The 22,547-nt window shown below is 39.5% G+C and overlaps 1 protein-coding gene across 2 annotated transcripts in view; it reads right to left on the reverse strand.

The window, feature by feature from the left end:
* Nucleotides 1-5,180: 5,180 nt before the first annotated feature.
* The window catches only part of gpc6a (glypican 6a), a 188,568-nt gene continuing 171,201 nt past the window's right edge, over nt 5,181-22,547 (reverse strand). For both annotated transcript variants that reach the window (XM_084066777.1, XM_084066778.1), the window contains 3 exons: nt 11,248-11,378; nt 9,048-9,223; nt 5,181-8,011 (listed from right to left, as the gene is read on the reverse strand). In XM_084066777.1, coding sequence (XP_083922903.1) covers nt 7,797-8,011; nt 9,048-9,223; nt 11,248-11,378 — 522 coding nt within the window. In that variant the 3' untranslated portion in view covers nt 5,181-7,796. The remainder of the gene's footprint in view (nt 8,012-9,047; nt 9,224-11,247; nt 11,379-22,547) is intronic.

Raw genomic sequence — 22,547 nt, forward strand, 5'->3', positions numbered from 1 at the left:
GGCGCTATAACAGGCCAATGTTAAAAGGGTGGCATTTGTTCCTCAACATAGTGTGAATGTGCGTGCAAAGTTTGAGCGCAATTGGACGGTGCGTTCATGATTTGCAGAATGTAGTTCAAAACAAGCCAATAATGCAAACTTTAGATGTCAATCTTAGCCAATCAGTATGGAATATGAAAAATCAAACACATCCGTCGTGATCACATGACTATAGAGATCATGTGTACTGATTTGCGTAAAATTTGGATACAATTGGAAGGAGTAGTATAAAAAAATGTGTTTTACACAAGTCGGCCTACTGGTGGCGCTATAAAAGGCAGATGTGAAAAATGCAGAGCAAAGGTTTTTCCTTGACCTATAGGGAGTGTGCATACAAAGTTTTACACAGATCGGTGCAAGTATAGGTAAAAACACGAATCGGCCTGTTATAGCGCCACCATGAGGCTGATTTGAACATTTTCAAATGGTAGTTCTTCCTCGGCCTAATGGGAATGTGCGTGCAAAATTTCACGGAAATTGCATGCTGTGTTCATGATTTGAGGCATTTTGTTCAAAACGGTGCACTCCTGCAAACTTTGGAAGACATTTTTAGCCAATCAGGATGGAATATGAGAAATGTGAAAGACCCGTTTCGTTTAATGACTATAGAGATACTGTGTACCGATTTGTGGGATTTTTGGACAAAATCTGTAGGAGTACTGTCAAAAAATGTGTTTTGCACAAATCGGCCTCCTGGTGGCGCTATAACAGGCCCCTGTGAAAAATTTGGGGCAGAGGTTCTGCTCTGGTATCCAGGGACTGTGTGTGCACAGTTTGGCTGCGAGCAAGCCAACGGTGCCGGAGATTAGCTGTACACAGACGGATCGAATGACGGACGGACACACGGACACACGGACACACGGACGGACGGACAGGGGGTAAAACATACTCTCTCGCCATGCCTTTCGGCCTGGCGGAGACAACAAATTAATACAAAGTAATATTGGCATCTAAATATGTCTACGACACCTACGGGGGCAGCTTGTACTCTACCTGTCTGGTCTCATGTCGTGTGAGTCGTTTTGTGTATTACTTGGAAGAGATTAGGTTATGGGAGAGGACTAACAAATCACCTCCCGAGTGAGAGTATATCGACGGACCTCATCTATAGCTTTGAATTACTACACCTGAAACACAAGTCCAACACTTTTTGGGGCGGGAGTCATTGCGAACAATGCAAGTACCCGCATGCATCTGCCAGTCAGAATGGATGATGTCCTTAAAACCACCAGGGTGGGGTGCTGTTAACAGGCGGTGGACACCTGATGCAATACTGAGAGGTAAACGGCCTCTCACACTTGCCACAGTCAACATCCAGACTCTAGCATCTCCCACAAGCTGTAAACAGGATGAGGAACAGGGGCTGAAGACTGAAGAGCTGGCTGGACAGGAGCACTGGCAGGTGCACAAGAAGGACAGAAGTAATGAGATCACCCGCTATACAGCTGGCATGGGTTTGACCTCTGCACAAGGCCATGTGCTGTAGTGTAGACCTTCCCCATTCAGTGAATGGGTGTGTCAGGGTCCTTGTCAGAAGGGAGAAAAAAAGCTGCAAATTGTCATAGAGAGCATATTAGAACAAATGATCACAGCATCATTCCCGGGCAGCCCTGTTCAATGGAGGATGTTGTCCTGACAAGGACAAAGCACAGTTGTGCAACCAGCTCAGACAGACGATTGCAGCTGTTAACCGCATAACTTCCTGTCCATCCTGGGTGACTTCAATGCATGTCTCAGCCCAGAAGACACATTGTTCACTTACAACGAACAGACAGAAGACAAAGGGAAGCGTATATGTTAGAGTTAATGGAGTAATACCAACTGCTGGCCACCAAGAAGATCGTCCAAAACAGGGGGAGCTGTGGACCTGGATGTCACCACACAACTCAAGGCACCAGATTTACTATATCCTGAGGAAGTAAAGGAGAAGCATCATCAACAATGATGGGGTCCTCATTTGGGTCCCGGACCACACGATCATCGCTGCGACAGTGCGGCTGATCTTGAGGATACTAAGGAAGGAGGGGATGAAGAAGATCAAGAACAAATGGAGACAGCTGGAGATAGACCCCCAGCTACAGGAGCACTATGCTATAGAAATCAAGGACAGGTTCAATGTACTGCGATGCAACCCGTTGTGAGCTTGACGATCAGCTATTTTCTCTAGTTTCGGTCCCGGGCGGGGAGACATCAAATGTCTCGAGCTAAAAAGTTTAGGAACCTCTGATCTCAGATGCTAGATTTGATGTTTACCTGGGATCGTAGTTTCTTTTAAGTTCTACATTTGTTTATTTGCACTCAACTTATGTGACCATTTACCCTGTTGTCTAGGGTTGATGCCGTTTACTCTGATGTTACATTTGTAAGTCACTCTGGATAAGAGCGCCTGTTATTGTAAGTAACTAAATTGTAAGTGTAGGAGCTGACCCAAGGAGGTCAAAGAGCCACATGCTAACCAGAAGCATGGCCAAAGCTGGAAGCTCATTATCATCTCCAGCAGAAACTCTTCACACTCACAGTTTGCCAAGATTTAACAAGAAAGTGAGGAGGAACGTTGGGTACTCACATTACTTACTCACATTTCAAGAAGCTTCTCTGTTTGTGGGTTAATATTAAAATAATAGTTAAATAAGAGTTCAAATAAGTGGGAAATTCCCTTATTCTCAAATAGCAATGGCTTGCGTGCTGCACCGGGGCCCTGCCAAAACTACACCCAGAAAGGAAATATGAAACTGAAAAGAAAGGAAAATATCCATCATTAAAATTAATAACATCCTAAAGTCAGTCAGAAATGTAGAGCTATTCAAAAGTCCTGAATGCATGGATAAAATGAGGAACTAATGTTTTATATAATTGTATTTTTTAATGGGGCTTTCTGGGTGGGTGGTACTCCTGCACATTCAGCACTCATGCTGTACTTCTTGTTCTTGCATTACAGCACACATACATTATAACAAATCAATTATTTTTAGAGCCGTCACAGGGGCTTTGCCAAGAGTTGTCCAGGATTCTTACTGTTTGTGAACCTCAGAAAAACTCTGGCTTTGAAATACCCAAACTTTTTGTATTTCATCTAAACCTTTCAGATTGCTTTATCCATTATTGAAGCACATAAATAATTATACAGACAGAAAGAAAGATTCACGATGAATAATTCCAGTTCAGCTGTGAAGCGGTTTTGTGTTGTGTCCCCATTGAAGTTGTCATCTAAAAATGAATAAATTGATGTTTTGGGGAGCTACAGTTCTAGGGTACCCAAGACTCCAGTGCCTGAGCTTTGGTGCTGTATGGCTTGTAGATATATATCCAGAGGGCTTTCCTGTCTTATATCTTTGAAACCTTCTAGGAATTCTGTACGCTTTGATGAGATGTGACAGTGGGGATGAAGCATTCTGGTAAAAAAAAGAAAAAGAAAAAAAGGACCAATCTGGTGCATTCGCTGTGAAGACATACTGTAGTAATCACGTTACACATTTCTTTTTCTGATATAGTCTGAGATTATACGTACAATGATATTTTTTGTTAATGGTTGTAGATGGTAATAATAATGATACTTAGGAATGATATTACACCACTATTTCAACCTTATCTCCACTATAACCACTTAGTAAATTGAATATGGATGCTGGGGTTCAAGTGGTTAAGGAAGTGCACACAAATAGTACCAGCTCCATAGTAATACACATACTGTAACAGTGTGGTCTCTGGTAAAAACAAACTGTAGTCTTGGCCAATTTCTGCACTCTCACGTCTCAGCCATGGAGGATACAATTCATATACATTTTAGTGCAGAATATATTATATACAGAATATATTTTTTCCCCCTTCAGTGATGGGTCAGTCAGGTGTGAGGAGTGGGATTTACTTGCGTTTGTGCTTTTGTCCATATTTGTGTGTTATATTGTATACTGTTACTTGAGTTTGTCCAAATTGTCTGAAAAAGAAGAGATCCTCTTTTATTTTATTTTATTGGTCAGTACAGTATTTATCACATGGCAACCTGGTCGTTGTTTCCAGTGATGGGTGAAAATACAGCAAAAAGCATTTTGATACAAATTACAAATACTGGGGCAACAAAAGGTACAGTAGACAGACCAAGTCCCTCGAACCCAGAGGTTGCATTGAAGATCATTGGACATGCTGGCCATTCATAGGTACTGCAGCTTAAAACGGCCTGAGGCCACTGTCACGAACGAGCGAAAACGGTTCAGATTTTGCATATTCCATCCTGATTGGCTTCCAAAGTTTGCAGGAGTGCTCCGTTGTGAACTAAATGCCTCAAATCATGAACACGGCATGCAATTTCCGTGAAATTTTGCACGCACAGTCTCACTAGGCAGAGGAAGAATTGCCACTTGAAAATGTTTAAATCAGCCTCATGGTGGCGCTATAATAGGCCGATTCGTGTTTTTACCTATAACTGCACCGATCTGTGTAAAACTTTGTATGTGCACTCCCTAGAGGCCAAGGAAAAACCTTTGCCCTGCTTTTTTCACATCTGCCTTTTATAGCGCCACCAGGAGGACGACTTATGTAAAACACATTTTTGGAAATTACTTTTTTCCAAATTTCACACAAATCGGTACACATGATCTCTGTAGTCATGTGATCAAGACGGATCTGTTTGATTTTTCATATTCCATCCTGATTGGCCAAGATTGATATCTAAAGTTTGCAGGAGTGGCCCGTTTTGAACAAAATGCCGCAAATCATGAACGCAGCATCTGTTTGAGGTGAAACTTTGCACGCACATTCGCCCTACAGTGTACGTTCAGGAACAAATGCCTCCCCTTCAACATTGTCCTATTATAGCGCCACCAGGACGCCGATTTTTGCAAAACTTTTTTTTCATATTACTCCTACATGATGTATTCCATGATGTGTTGTCCACACATCATGCAAATCGGTACATATTATCTCTTTGGTCAAGTGATCAAGACAGATCCGTCCGATTTTTCACATTCCAGCCTGATTGGCAAATTCCGAACATTGCTGGCCCACACTAACCTGACCTGGAGGAGACCTTCTCCGAGGAGCACTTTTTCTATTCTTATTCTCAATTGATATTATTCATCCAACGCGGTGAGAGAAAACAACATGATAATCAAAAACAATAATGAAAGATAAAATATACAAGGTGATGTTTTTTAATAAAATGTTTATTTTCACCCGTCCATAATTTTCTGTATACAAGAATGAGTAACAAAAGCCAAAAAAAGCAATCAATCTGAGCCTATTCTCTTAAAAAACGGTAAGGCATGTCTGCTTGTATAACCGTGAAACATCAATTCCCTCAAGAACTTTAAAGCAGCGAGCTCTGGCAACTCCTAATGTGCCCCTTACTTTTCTGTTTTTGCAAATCACGACAGTGCCACACTCACAGCATTATTTAGCAAAGGTGCAGCAAAGGATTAACATCAAACTGGAAAAGACCATGAATAACATATATTTGCGAAACATTTGTAAAAAGAAAGATAAAACAAAATCAAACAAACAGAAAACCCCCGCCAACCATACAGTTTTTCTACACTTTAGAATTTGAATAATTTCAGTTTACTTTAACAAACATTAAATAATTGAATAGACAAAATAGTATATTCCTTGGTGTAAGTGGGGCACCTGCACATTCAGATCATGTCTCTGACCACAAAAAAAATACCTATTTGGAGAAAAGGGAAATGTCAGCTTGGACCTGAGAAACCAAACCGAGACAGGACCTTTGTTTGCAGTGATATGAGCCCATTGCAAAAGTACTACTCGAGATAAGACTTTTTCTTTTTCAGTCAATTTCATTTCTGTATTTGAAGGACATGAAAAAAAGGTGACCTCTTATCCAACATCATTCAAGACTCTTCTTCTCTGTGGAAACGGGCTCTCATGGGTGCATTTGACCTTTGCATGGCATACTCTTACCTACTGGGTTTCTCATTTTCAAAAGCGCCATGGTAGACTTTAAGCCTCACTGAGGAGCCGGATTGCTCAGGCATAAGAATGCCAGCATCTTAAAAAAGTTGAACCACTGTGCTCACCTATAATCACAAAATAATCTTCTTTTAGTTCAACACGGTCCTGGATCACTCACAGTAAAGCGACTCCAATGAAATTCAATGTGAGCTGCACTTTTTCCATTTATACATCTTGTTTTAAAACAACATGATGCCCATTTTGTGTGCAGTCAAACGTTTTGGCTTCTGCCTTCCCCAGTATTGGCATGTTTGGCTACACACAAAATGTAGTTTTAAAAGATAGAAAAGAGAGATGAACATACTTTTTCCAGAGTGCGGATCATATTTAATTTAATTGGAGCCAACCCAGTAATCTGAAACGCATACTGTGCCATCATGATGGTTCTCATTCACTTCAGTTCAATTCCATGCTGCCACTTCCGCTAAAATAACAGCAAATTCAAAGGTTTTTCATTACTATTCATAAAAAATAAATCTGAATATATTTTTGAGAATATCTTTTTTCTTCAAAAGGGTAAAGATCATATGAATGAACTTCTGAACCAATTGAATATTAATGATGTAGAAGGAAGGGCACATATCAGTAATTTCAAAATAAAAGTGCTGACAAAGCATACTACATTCTCGATTTGTTTTGAAAGACATACCATGTCAAGAATACATAGATATATGGAACTGTAAACATCAAGCTTTCAGAGCGCATGCTCTGACTGCTCTGCAGCTCCATCTAGCATAGCTTGATTTTTACATAAATCTTTGTGAGAAAACATGGCAAATACATACATGTGGCAAATATGATTGTACTTTAAGAAAATGGAAAAAGAAAGAAAAAACATGCACTTGAAAGGTTCAAGTTCATGTTTCAAGTACCCAAAAGTTAGATCCCAAATTTGGCAATTGTAATGCCATGTTTTACTATTTTATTTTATTAAACTTAAAATCTTTTCCAAAACTCTTTATTATTATACAATAGGCGATAACACAACTTTCCAAAACGAATAATGCTTATGCTAAAATGCAGCCACTGATAAAACAATAGTGTACAGTACCTTTCAGTGAAATAGGTACACTTTCATAAAAAATAATGGTACAATACAATTGTATTGTACCAAATAATGGAACAATACAATTAAAAGTTCTGAAAATATAAATATATATTTTTCTCTATATATGTGATAATTGTGTCCTGTAGGTCTCAAAGCACGTGGAACCAACAAAAGTAGTTTTCAATACACTGATACTGTCTTGAGATCATCAAGTGTGCAATTATAGAGTGACTGCTTCCTATATGATGTGACTGAAGCAGGAGAATCAGGTGAACGCACAATCCAATTACAGCTGAGCCTGGATAAAAACCAATTACAACATTGCCATTCACACTCACACAATAAGACATACTACTTTCTCTCTGTGGGGGACTCAAAAGACGAAACCAATGACAATTTTCTTCTTGTAAAGAAAAGAGGGGGCATTTTTCATATGAGCATCTAAAGATGGGTGTCACTCTCCAAAAGGGCAGCATCTTGTTCAAAACCAGTTCTGGAATTATGGGAAAAGCCACATTTTCCTTGTTTTTTTTAGATAAGGGATGTGAAAGCTGCTTCAGTGATGACACCAAGCAATCTTTGGGGGACAAGCAGGATGCAGAGCTGCACTCAGCCCTACCGTGAACCATTCTGGATGGGATTCTGGAGGTTCTACATGTCCAGTGAGGGAACATCAACAGCATTAGAACTTGCTGTTACTTTTAAGTCCGAGTACACTGGTCCTTGATCAGGACTCATGTAGGTATTATCTCAATTGTGTCTGCAGTGCCAGGAGTGCGAGGGCAGCGGTTACCAGCAGCAGGGAGGGTCCAGGGGAAAACGACCTTCCGGCTGCTGCGGCACGAACATCGCTCCGGTCTGCGCCGATTATGGGTGCCTCCTCCGTACCGATTAAGACAGGCTCAGTGGTACAACCATCAGAGCACCCGCTGCCACTGCCGGAGCCACTCCCCTCATCGCCTGCAGAGACAAAAACATGCAAGTGAAAATGTATGAATGAATGTGCACAGCCACCGACTGTACAAAGCAACAGTAAAAAAAAACTACAGAGGGAGCGGCAGTATGTCATAAAATCAGTGCCGGTTTAGACTCCACAGGGGCCCTAAGCAGGATACAGGAAAGGGGGCCCTTCGGGCGGCAGCGAAAAAAGACGCGGGTAAAAAAAGACGAAAAAAAAAAGAAAAGAAAGACACGGGTAGGCGGGGCCCTACGCAACCTGCGTAGTGTGCGTATAGGGTGGACCGGCTCTGCATAAAATGCCATATTAACTTCTCAAGTCAGCACATCAGTCTGTATACATACTGTAGAGTCTATCTGCAGCAGATATTATAAACACAAACCACCACATGTTGTCAAACCAAGGGGATTCTCTCTCTTTTTAAGATGTTTTTTGGGTCTTTTTCTGCCTTAATTGATTGTACACTGTGAAGAGAGACAGGAAGCAGGGAGTGAGAATCGAGGAGTGACATGCAGCAAAGGTCCGTTGGGCTTGGGAATCGATTCGCTGTCAGGCATCAGAGCCTATGTGGTACGTGCCTTAACCACTCGGCAATTGGCACCCCCGAAACCAAGAGGATTCTCTGAATGGAAAGCATGGCGTTACAGTGATATGTACTGTAGGCTGTCTTTCTGAGCTTAGGTCTGTCATCTGTTTCACAACCACTTCTATTTATTTTCCTGATGATGCTAGTCTTTCCTTTAGTAGCAAGTTGCAAACAGCAAAGATTCCTAAGTAACAACTGAGACTTTGTTTGGTACAGTAAAAGGTGTAAAAGTGTGTATAAGCAAACGGGTATGTGCATAATTGTGTACGTCTATGCCTGAGTGGTATGGGCCAAAACAATCTTTTTATTGTTTTATTCTAAAAACAATAAAACCAGTTCTTGACAGAAAGCTTATTCGGCTGTGATATTTAATTTTGAAAGGGAATATTATGCAATATAATATGTACAGTAGTTGTCTCGGCGCCACTCCTTAAATATATCAGAAAACTTACTAGAGTCCTGGAAGTAGATATCATTTCCATTGTAGGCGTTCCTCAGCTTGTTGGTCATTACACGGAGAGCCATGATCTGCTGTCGAATCAGCGTGTCTGGTCTAGTGATGTCTACCTCAACCTCTGGGTTGTTAAGCTGGTTGGTCAGACCTTCCTTCACCACTTCGGGGAAATATCTGACCAGGATCAAATCAGAAACATGTGTCATGTAATGTTGATGGATGCTGGGACACATAGGCACATGTTTTTCATGCTGAACAAAATGCCCACTTTTGACAAAAATATTTATGTCTCCATTCTGAGTCTAAATTCAACAGTACATTCATAGAATTGGAATAAGTCATCATGGTTAGCCAGTTAAATCTGCTGTAAATCATGTCAATTTATTTTGTGTATTTTCTTTTCCAGATTTCATAACATTAATGCTCCAAATTGGCATGAGGTTTAACATCGTCATTAAATAGGCTGATTGATTGTCAGTCACATTCAGCAAAAATAACATATCTACAAGCTCACAATGTGTTGTGAGCTTTTAGACCGTCTATTTTTGGCGACGACATCTGGTATAGAGGGAAAAAAGACCACTGTATGTTTTCATGAAAATAATATTTTTGTTAATGTACTGTATCTAATTTAATTACTTTAATCTGCTAATCACAAGGTCATAACAACACAAAATATTTGTGGCTTCCTTGGAGAACATCATCCATTTATTGACACAGTGATGATACCAACTTTAACATCCTGAAACAAGGTTTTCTTGTGGTGCCGTCTGGTGTGGTACAAAAGATTGAATTCAGCCAGCGACTGGCATCAGTGACAGTGGATGGCATATCAAGTCACAGTGGTTAGGTCAAGGTTCAGACCTGTGATAGTTATGTTGTCTATCCCCGTTAGAGTGTCTTTGAACATGACACTGCACCCTTACTTGCTGCAGAGGTACCGCAAATGTGTACCGCAAATGTTGAGAACCACTGCCCTGCCTGCACTACAGTACAAGCCCTACAGTCTCAAGATTGCTATATTGCTTTTTACCAGTTTGCAAAACCTGGTCTACATCTACACTCGCTAGTCCTGACTTTTGCGTCACTTTTTCCTCATTGGCTGGTCCTTTAGCCAATGAGGGCTCAATGTCCTCTCAGAATATGGGATCTAAAGAAGACCCACAATACTGTGTTTGGCCACTGTATGTAACTCTAAGTGGCACTGTTGCTCAATGTCCTCTCAGAATGTGGGCTCTAAAAACATTGCCATGTTTAGTGAGAGAAATAAGCAACCTGGTATAATATGACAATATGTCATATCTTGTTTCTTTTTCATTACAAATGTATCTTATTAGTGTATATCTGTTATACAGTTCATCATTATCTGCCGTCTCTTAATTCTCAATAACAAGCATTGCATCATTTTCTAAGATTCAATTCACCACACCTCCTCTATTGGAGCTCTATACCCAATCACCAGAGGAAATGTTGCCTTTTCTTTGTTATACGTATATACATCACAATGGTTATGATGGATATCCCTGCCTGAGCCTGGGAGAAGGCTGGGGTCAACCTGTTTCATTGCAATTGTAAGGAGTATTTATTGGCCATTATTTAACAAACAGTACCACAGTAACATGTTTACAGTGAGACATATTTTTACAGAGAACATTCTGTACCTGGGTCTTTGGGGGAATCAGCTGGTATCATGATGATACTGTTCTTCTCTGAGCTGATTGTCATCAATGTTGTATTATTGTTGGGCAGTCAACTCATCAGATTTAGAGCAGTGTCAAGGAGCGGTATTGCCATAAACATGACAATGTAAATTTATTTTATTGCACCATCTGGTGATTTAGTTACTTGGAAAGGACCACCGTGGTGGGGTGGGGTGGCCTAATCCTATTTTCTGCCAGCATTTCTAGTTCACTGTTAGGTATGGATAGAGATCTCATTAGCTGGCCTTGCTTCAACTGTACTCTACACACTGTGGTCAAAATGAGGAACTCTACACAGTCCTCTGGGTATATGAGACACTATTTAGAGCACATCGGGTTTTGCCTTGTATAAACGGTGTCCATTGTGCTTATGTAGAGAGCATTAATCTGGTAACTCAGCGGGTGCTAGTTCTATAATCCCCAGCAGGCAGAAGGTGATAAGTGAAAATCTGGAGTAGATTTCCTCTGGGTATATTGAGTGGTTAAAGTTCTTTTCACCTGCCCTTGGTGTGACTGTTCCAGCACTGCTCCTCATCTGATTCTGTCAGCTTGCCCATGGTACATATTTCATCTGGCAGGTTGGACCAGAACCTCTTGGACTCCTTCAGTTGATCTTTGATTTCAATCACCTGTAGTGTAGGACAAATACAGGAATGCTAGGTTGATAGGCTTTGGAATTAGAATGCTGCACAATGTTGACGTGCACTGTAGGCTAGTGGTTACTGACCAGACAGTAGTGTATAGTACTTCTCACTGGGTGAAAAAGGTGATATACCTGGATACGTGGGCAAGGCATACACCCACCAAACATAAATGATTGGTGGAAGTATTTCAATGAATGCGGGAGAGGACTGTTTACCTTAAAATGCCTTTAAGATACCTGGATATGCGTCTCTCTTTTCTCTGCTAGGGAATCTCCCTTACATATGTAAATTAGAGGTTTGTTCAAACAATGGGAGGTGTGGGGTTCAGAGTGGGGGGGGGGGGCTCAGAGAGAGAGAGAGAGAGAGAGAGAGAGAAAGAGAGAGAGAGAGAGAGAGAGAGAGAGAGAGAGAGAGAGAGAGAGAGAGAGAGAGAGAGAGAGAGAGAGAGAAACAGTGAACCAAAGTTGCATTGTGACATTCAAGGAAAAGCTAATACAAATATTAAAAAAAAAAAATGTGTTCTTAGGTCTTGCATAGGTGAGCAGTGTTAGTTTACAGAAAGGACATACTAATAAAGCATGACACACACACACACACACACACACACACACACACACACACACACACACACACACACACACACACACAGAGAGATCAGAGTGCAGTCTTGGGGCAAATATTGTACTTTTACTCCACTACAATTATTTGAAAACTTTAGCTACTAGTTACTTTGCAGATATAAATGATTACATTATAAAACATACATTAACCACTTTAGCCTTATTTTATACCTAGGCTATTTGAAAATAGCCGATCTACAAGCTCACAACGCGTCGCGTTGTGAGCTTGTAGATCGGCTATTTTCAAACATTTTAGTACTTGAACACATTTTGATACCAATACTTTTGTACTTTTACCAAGTACGTTTAAGGGTCATTAAATGGTTAAAATTATATCAAAAACAAGGCTTACTTTATGTGTGTTTTCGTGTGTATTTTGGGGGGTAGAGATTTACATGCAGGCACAACATTTGCATGAAAGGTGTTGATGGGTTCAGTGGCCCTATTGTCTCAGGTCTCTCAGACAATAGGAGCTCCACCTCTATCACCATATTAACCACTTTAGCCCTATTTTATACATAGGCTATTTGAAAATAGCCAATTTACAAGCTTGTAGATCTGCCATTTTCAAACATTTTAATACTTTCACTTTTGGTACTTTAAGTATATTTTGATGCCAATACTTTTTTTAAACTTTTACTCAAGTAACATTTTGAACACAGGCCTTTTACTTGTTTTATTATGTTTATATTTTGTTTGTATTTTTATATTGTGGTATTGCTACTTTTATTTAAGTAAAATAACTGAGTACTTCTGCCATCACTGCCAAAAATACAGGTTACCACCAGTCATGTGGTTAATAAACTATTTAGTTTGTTTTCTAGTCTAGGCCCAGTAGTGCTCAAAAGAACAAAATGTAATGGACTTTTCTTGTAACAAGTAACTACATTACACTATTGATACTTTTACTTAAGTATAAAATGTCAGTTCTTTTTTTGTGCTTGTTGTTTAGTGCAAAGCATTAGTACCTCTACATAGTAACGTTTAACTTGTTAAAACTAACTAAACTAAGTAAATAGTTTATTTCCAATCTTTCTCTCTCTCTCTCTCTCTCTCTCTGACTGCCAACATTTAACATGCACATTCAAATGGTGGGGAGGGGAACCTTTGTGTCTATCCAATCAGATGTGTCCAAACAGAGTTTTCAAACATTTGAACTGTTTGGGCGGTTGGGTGAATTCATTCTTCTCAACCATGTACTGCTGGCCTGTTGGTGTTTTTGGACTAGCTTTGTAAATGGTAAGCTGCTATTTTATCTAATTGTAAATCATTAGTAGGTTATACTGTTTATTGTATTTACTTTGATCAGTTCTCTACAGTCTGTTTGATCAGTTGTAGGCTAGTGTTCCTTTACCTGTATGAGTTCAGATTGTTTTAAAACATGTGGCCTAGTCAAGTAGCTAGTCAATTCATATGCCATGATTTAATTTGGATTTGGAAGTTGGATTGCTTTGTAGTTTGTCTTTACTGTGGCTATATTGAATACAATGGCAAAGCATTGCTTCATCCCACTAACCCCTAAAATGATATTTGCAGGGAGAAATCCATTGATTTCCCCACTGTTGACGAGGAAGTTTTATAAGGTACTACACACCCACACTCTTCATTTAACTTTTTTTTTGTGCACTCCTGTTTCAGTTGAAGTTTTCTGAGTTGTAATTGCTGTTATATTATTTTACAGTTGTTGGCACCCAGCGGTACATGTGTGAGGACCTTTCGGAGTTTTAACAGGTAATCTCCAGAATAAATTGCAATTTGCAGGACAATGGCTTGGTTTTCAGCAGAAGATTCAGCAGACAGTCAGCAGGCAATACACACACACACACACACACACACACACACACACACACACACACACACACACACACACACACACACACACACACACACACACACACACACACACACACAGTAGTGTGGTAGAGTGTGGTAATTGTATTAACATTGTTGTGTTCCGGTTTCAGTGGTTTTGTGGTTTAATTGTAATTCTTTTTTTCTTCTTCTGTTTTTCTTCAAGGCTTCAAGGACTGCCATTTTGGATCTTCAGCCCTCCAGCAGTCCAAAGTTCAGGAGATCATCTCCAAAACCTCATACCAAACGCTGCATTCTCCAGGACCCAATGCTTGAGGACACAGAGCAACGCCAAAGATGGACTTCCATTTTGGATCTTCAGCCCTCCAGCAGGAAGAAGTTCACAAGATCATCTCCAGGACCTTGTACCAAACGCTGTGTTCTCCAGGACCCAATGCTTGACGACAAAGAGCTTGAGGACTATGTTTTTAGTGCAAACATTTTAACTCAAATCTTTGCTTCTGGGGTCCCTGGAACAAAATATATTTCTTTATTTTCTGTATTTCTTCCTGTGGATTATACCAGGGACACATGACTTGGATTTAGCTCTTCCTTGGACCCAGCCACCGTGGATTACATGAGTAGCCTACAAGTGACTGTTTTCCTTTTCCCGCTATTTTTCTTTGCTCTTCTTCATGTCACTACTTGCTGACTATATGTCAGTCTATGTGGATTATGCGGTCGACACACACTGACATTTTGCACCGTAATCCTGTGTATAACGCACTGACTTTTAACTTTTTTTTCCAAGCACCTTAACTAACGTCCATAAGTATATCATGCACAGTATACATTGCTGCTATGTTCATGCACATATCTTATCTCAGGTACTAGTGTGAGTATATAGACACAAATTTCACCCACTTTTTTTAATTAAACCTGTGATGTGACAATAAACCTGATTCTGATTCAGAATATTTGAATATATATTTTTTAGAGTGAACATTTTTAACTCAAATCTTTGCTTCTGGGTCCCTGGAACAAAATACTTTTCTTTGAAACAGTTTACCTTATCTGTGTGCTCCTGTTCCATTGTTTTGTATACATTTATTTTTCTTGATCAATAAACATAATTACATGAGTTCTGCCTATGTGTTTTTCTATATTGTTTGTGTGTGTGGATATATATATATATATATATATATATATATATATATATATATATATAAATTAGTGCAGGTAGTGGGGGGGAACTATAAACCACCCCTCCCATTGGGGGTGGGGGGGGGACAAGCCACAGCCCCTGGGGGGGGGGGGGGCTATAAACCACCCTTCCCACGGGGGGGGGGGGGGGGGGGGGGGGGGGTATAAACTAGGGGGTTTATACAAGAATTAGCATGCAGAATGTGGGGTGGGTGGGTGGGGTTATAAGCCACAGCTTCCAATCAAATGTAGTTTTCTGCACATGCTCAGAAGTGGTTGGGGTGGAAGGGTGAGAGGGGTGGGAGGGGTGGGTGTGTGAGGTCCTTGCTGGCAGACATGCAAATGAAGGTCTCAGAAATGGTACATACACCTGAATATGTGGGAGGTATGTGGGAGGTGGTACATTAATGAATGAGGGCAGCATACACACACATACTCCCTTAAGTATCAGGGGTATGCCTGAGGGATACCCTCCCAAAATCATTGCTTTTCACCCAGTGTCTGCTCTGCAGCACCGCGCCTGTGGAACAGCCTTCCTATCGATTTGAGAGCACTGCAGACCCTGGACTCTTTTAAAACAGGCCTAAAAACTTTTTTTTTTTACGGAAGGCCTTTTCGTGTTAAATTGTTGTGTAACCACTGTCAGCAATATCCTTTTGTGCCTTGACATTTTTAAAAAACCCTGCTTTTAACCTTCTATGATTGATTATGTGTTTTAACCATGTAGCACTCTTGGATTCCCTGTGAATGAAAAGTGCAATACAAATACAATTTATTAATATTAGTAGTAGTAGTAAACTGGGATCAATTTGCTTTGCAGTTTGCGTATCTGGTCTACAGCAGATACTGACACGGTGTGCATACATGTACGGTATATGTGTGTGGAAATTACCGGCTACAGCAGGCGGGCTCTAGACCAGCTCTAGACCTGATATGAGCATTTAACAGTAGAAACCAGGCTTTCCACACTGCAGAAAGCCTGGTGATGCAAGGATAGTGTAGCACATTGCTCAAGTACTTTATTTCTTATAGGTTCATCATTAAAGACACAAAGAAATGCATAGAGTTTCTAGAAACAGAAATGTGCTGTATAAAAATAAGAAATATATACAAACAAGAGCATAACAATATGTTGGTTATAATATATTCTCAATGATGGCTATTGACTTAAAATGTAGCAAAAGTTGTAATAGTGACACCGTTCATTTCCATTCATAGAGTGGCTTTAATGACATCTTTCAACATTAATCATGTTCATGATTAATATACAATAGGCTAGTATTATTATTATTTTACTGTATAAAGTACTATATATAATTTACTGACACAATCCTCAAATGTATCATTAAAGCTTCTACAGTAGTATTAAAGGGTATTATTATTATCATTATTATCAGAACCAATAAGTATCAGGAAGGATTTATTTGTCACTCACTCATACAGGTACAAGCAGCGAAATGTTGTTGTGGTACAGTATGTCTACAAGACTTGTGCAACAGTAATAATAAGTATACTGGGTATATAAAAAAAACTACACAAATAAGACAATATATATTACATAAGGCTAGAAAGTAATATAATAGTATTATAATAGTGTGGCATATAACAATATGGATGCACATCAGAATTTTTCAGCTGGTCTGTACTGTATTTTTCTGTGATTCAAGACATTGTGATGTCTTGTTTATCTGGCATGAGGTCTCATTCCACATTGATTCCATCTGGCCATGGCTAGAGAAGTTTAGAGACGGTGACCAGAAAACAAGACAGCACATGATGACTGAGAGCAGTCATGGTAACAGGAGGATGCTGTGGGGTGGTGTGGTTTGGTGGTTTCATGTAATCTGAACTTCCATTGTGTTCTATTATCGACATTATACAGTAGTGATGCTAAAGGCTTCACCTTTAATACAGCATTCATAGGTAAGGCAGATATTTGTGGGAAATGTAATTAATTTAACCAAATGCTAATTGTTCTGGGAGACTGTGTAGATGATTCTGGAATGCAATGAGGATTGACAAAACTGAACACTGGCCAGACTTTTCTCTGGATGGCAATTAGAACTTCTATACTGGCAGGGGCAAACTGACGGGTGGCTCCGAGGTCTAAAGCCCCAAATCTTTTAGGTTTTAAAAATAGACATTTCAGTAGTGGAAGTGTTACTGAGTGAAATGTACTTAAAACAGTTAATTGAAAATTAAATATAATGTTTGCAGTAATCATACAGTGCAGTCAAATTAAATTGAACAGCAGGGACCACCCGAATGTTCTTTTGCCGTGTGCAAGCCACCCCCAAAAAATTGGCTGCAGTACTTAATGTTCTGGGCTTCGCCCCAGACCTTGTCAACTCGTAGATCCATCCTTTGTACTGGCTGTGTGCATCACTTGTACTGTAGGGCAGTGGTTCTCAAACATTTTGTACCCAAGGAACACAAATGGGCACATCAAAATCTCAAGGCAATTCATAGCAAAAAATTGCTTGTGTTTTTTCCAAACTTGTAATCTCGGCACCACTGGAAAAGAGGGTCTCAGCCCTCATTGTGTTTTCTGAAAATGTAAGTTTTAACTTTTTAATAAAATAAAACACAGAGTAGTATTGGTACCGATTTTCAAGAACAAGGGTGATGTACAGAGTTGTATAACTACAGATACAACTGATGAGCCACAGCATGAAGCTATGGGAAAGAGTAGTGGAAGCTAGGCTAAAAGGAGAGGGGACAATTAGTGAGCAGCAGTATGGGTGGGTTCATGCCAAGGAGGAAGAGCACCACAGACACACTGTTCGCCCTGAGAGTGTTGATGGAGAGAAGGCCAGAAGGAGTTGCACTGTCTTCGTCGACAGTCGGTGCCAAGAGAGGAAGTGTGGTACTGTATATGGAAGGCAGGAGTGGCAGAGAATTATGTCAAAATGGTGCAGGACATGAGGATAGCGTAGCATACGATACGATAGATGGAAACAGATGATCTGCTGAGGCGCCAAAAATGTGTTGTGTTGTGTTGCTGTGACTGAGAATGTGTTTAGGTGCGACCTGCATTTAATCCATATAGGCCTACTGTATGTTCACTCTTGTTTATTTCATTCCAATGTATTGTATGTTCATTTATGGTTTATCCATAATTTTTTATTGTTTATTAGAGGATCAGTTAATGTCATCCACTGAGATCCCTTGCCTTTTCCCAAACATTTCCATGCCAAGGATAGCCAAATGGATATAATGAATGAGTGAATGAATAGGTCAACATAAATAAATAAATAAATAGCAAAAATAGTCAATCTACTGTATAAACTCACAACAAGCTTATATGTTTGCATATTTCACATTTCTGAAAGTTTTATAATTATTTATACAATAATGACATGCCCCAAAAGACAGGAAGGTTTAAAGTGTTTATTCTGGCACAGTCATTTTATGAATTTAATTCGAATTGAAATAACATTTTTTTTATATGTATATAAAATGATATATATTTTTATATATCTTTAATTGCATTACTTTGTCTCCATTTTCCTCTCCTTTACAATTCGCTGTCCTGGGGGCCACGCCCCTACTTTGAAAACCTGTGAGCTGCACCGTTCACCCTAACTCACAGTAACCAAAAATGTATTTTTCCATTCCTCACCAAACCACAAAGTTTTTTGCAACCACATCTCGGCTCCATTATCTTATCGTTCCCCTATCTCTATCCCTGTAAGGCTGAGCACACAATCATTTACTGCATGTTCTGGACAGACTGATTCATTAATACAGTTAATATCAGCTGAACCCTCTTCCCCTCCGGCATTAGTCTGTACCAGTGTAGATCTGATAGGAGATAACAGTTTGCCTGCATCTTCAACACAATAAAAAGATTGTTACCCCTCCAGTCCTCCAAAGGAAAAAAAAAAACTCTCAATTATCCTGAAATGGATCCCATAATTAAATGGATTCCATAATTTACTGTGGCAGCTCTCATTTACTGTATATGTGATATCAGATAGTAAAAGAGCCACGATGAAGCCATAATACATCAATCACAAATGATTTAATCTCTCATGTTTTTTTTTTATCACAATGACTGTCACTTTTAAAAGACAACATTGGACCAAAACAGAACCCCAGATTCTGTCTCACTGTCTCACACACATACAGTAAAGCCTGATTTATACTTAAGAGTGCATGCCGGTATCGCAGATTGAAAATACTAGCAGATCTACAAGCTCACGACACATTGCAGCATGACGTGCTGTGAGCTTGTAGGTCGGCTATTTTAGGTATGCGACACCCACGTGCAACTGAGTATAACATGGGCTTTTAAGAGTCATGTCTTGCACAGTAAAATCGTCTGTGTTACGGGTCCATGTGTTACCTTTGTACATTCTCAAAGTCAAATCAATACTGAGGATTGTACAGTGTGGTTACACTGGGGACTAGGGAAAGTGAATGTCATGTGTACACTCAAGCCTCGGGTGTAACCGGACATAAAAGCATCTACAGGATGCCATTGCATGGGGCTGCCCTCACTTTTCATGTGTTAATCCTGTCATGAAGATAACAGAAAATGGAGAGTCTCATTCATGCAATACGCCAGCACCTGCACCTCAACAGGAAATATTGATCAGACCATGTAGACTGTTCTTACTTTACTCAATACTTTTAGTCCATGAGCCAGAGCCCCAAAATTGAGCAATGATTACCGAAAGAGTGGGCAAAACCAAACCTATATTAAATTGTTCATAGGGTCAGTACGAGTAAATAAATATATGATAACCTCTCCACAGGAGCAGCTTTTTCATGGTTATCACACATTTTGTTATTTTCCCCATAAGTACATGACAGGTGAAAAAATAGCTATCATAATGAAACTTCCCCAGTTGATTACTTACATCAAGACAATGATTTATCGTATTAAAAGTTTTCTGAAATTGTATATTTAAATATGCAAATTTAGCATTTAGTCCATGAGCCAGAGCCCAAAAATTGAGCCAGATATTGAATATTCCCTCGTTAAAAACCTTTGACTCCAACATCTTAACAAAATTAAATAAGAATGTTGACTCTGGCTTTGTCCAATGTTGATTCTGTAAAGTTATGCAAATTCGGGCATACTTTCCTAATGCCCAATTTGCATATTTAAATATACAATTTCAGAAAACTTGTAATACGATAAATCATTGTCTTCATGTAAGTAATCAACTCAGGAAGTTTCATTATGACAACTCTTTAAAAAAAAAAATGTTGTCATTTTTTCACCTGTCATGTACGTATGGGGAAAATAACAAAATGTGTGATAACCATGAAAAAGCTGCTCCTGTGGAAAGGTTATCATATATTTATTTACTCGTATTGACCCTATGAACAATTTAATATAGGTATGGTTTTGCCCACTCTTTCGGTAATGAAATCTTGTCTGGCTCATGGACTATTTACAGTACTTGAATGCGCTCTTTAATGCACTCTCACACGCACGCACGGGTCGCACGCACGGGTCGCACACACGGGTCGCACGCACGCACGCACGCAGGCACGCACGCACGCACGCACGCACGCACGCACGCACGCACGCACGCACGCACGCACGCACGCACGCACGCACGCACGCACGCACGCACGCACACACACACACACACACACACACACACACACACACACACACACACACACACACACACACACACACACACACACACACACACACACACACACACACACACACAAATCTATACATGCATTGGCTGCTGTCATTGTTACTCTGGTCGAGGAGTATAGGAAGTATTGCTACTATCACAATCCAGCACTGCTGCAACTAGTGGATTAGGTGAGGTTAAATATTCAGGGTCTCTGGCCATCACACTGGAGCTGTAGCCCTAGAGTTTACTGCTGCACTGACAAACTCTCTGGGAAACATGTAAGACTAGATACAAGTTGGTAGGCAAATAAGACATCAAGAGGAGTGATGTAAATTCTCAACATGGACATTACAGAAATTACATCTGTATGCATATAAATTAAAATGTAAGCAGCATAAATTTACAGTAGATGGCAACACTACAATTAGGATGTTGGAATCGTTTTTCTACTACTACAAAATAAAAATGTTTTTCAAGTAACACAATTATTTGCAAAAGTACCGTAAATTACAAAACAGTTTGTCAGCAAAGGCCTTTATTTTAGATAGGAAATGTTTGACAGAATAGTGAAACAAACAACTAATCTGCCGGTAAACTTGGGCGAGGTGCTGGAGCCAAAAGGAAACCAAAATGTATGAATAAAAGGCAGCTTCTGCACACTCAAAGCTGTGCAGAAATCAGATTTTTTTTTACAGCTAGACCTTCTTCAGGCATGTGCCTGAAGGTCTACGGCGAAAGCTTGCAAAATCTTTCTTTTACATTTATTGTATTGTTCAGATTGGAAATTGTCTGAAAATAAATAACTAGTTTAGCTGTATGACATCTGGTCCAGTAATATTGAGTATCTGATACCTATATAGTAACTTACTGCAATTAATTATATTAAATTTTGAATGCCATTAACTTTATACATGCAGATAATTGCATAATATTCTAAATACAACAATAACAGAGTAATACACAAACTGTCTTTATATTACTTTATATTGGTGTCAATGGTAAACATATACAGGATCCTCAAATATGCAATGGGCATAGTGTCCTAATTTTCCCTTTTATTTCCACACATTGCTATTTAAGTGTCTTGTTTTCTTTTTAATATACATTTTTAACTGTTTGTTCTTTGTGGACCCAGGAAGAAAACGGAGCTGGTAATTGGGTAACAATGAGGATCCTATTAAACACCTAAACCCATATACCAGTCAGCACAAGGTGAAGATAAATTACTGCCTCTAAGGTAGGTATCACAGTTTTATCCCTGCCTTAGAAGCAGTAATTTATCATCATTTAAGATGCAGTAATTTATCTATTAATTCATTTTGAAAAACATATTTGGACATGTCCAAATATATATAAAAAATAAAAATACAAATTATACTGAATATTTTATCATGTTATTATGTATGTGCATAGACCAATTATTTGTTTACCAACATTGAGACTGGACGCACAGGTGATTGTTTCATGCAATCAATTCCCAATTTGGGGTGCGCTGGTTTCAGTTCATTCAACCTCCAGAATAATCCAATATTCGAATATTCTACTATCAAACCACTATTCGACCACTGTACATCAAATTCGATTATAAAAAATATACATATATTTTTTTAAATAGCTTTTCTACAGCAGACACGCAGCTGTGAGCTCTGGTGTTGGTAGTTTTCCTAATCCATTCATGGTTGATTGTTGTCAAATCATTTCATACTGAATGTGAGGTTAGGGCTGTCCCCTCGCCCCGACGCGCTATCCTCGCCCCGACGCGTCGAGTCCTTGAGTCGAGTCGTCAATGCCATTGGCAAAAAAAATAAAAATAATAATAATAATAATCAAATCGATTAATCGAATATTCAAATACTTATTGGTCGAATAAGTCAAATGCTAAAAATCACTATTCGTGAATGCCCTAGGTTGGGGGTTTCATTTGGTGCCGG

The sequence above is a fragment of the Gymnoscopelus microlampas genome (assembly GCF_963454915.1).
Source record: "Gymnoscopelus microlampas genome assembly, chromosome: 1".
Lineage (NCBI taxonomy): Eukaryota > Metazoa > Chordata > Actinopteri > Myctophiformes > Myctophidae > Gymnoscopelus > Gymnoscopelus microlampas.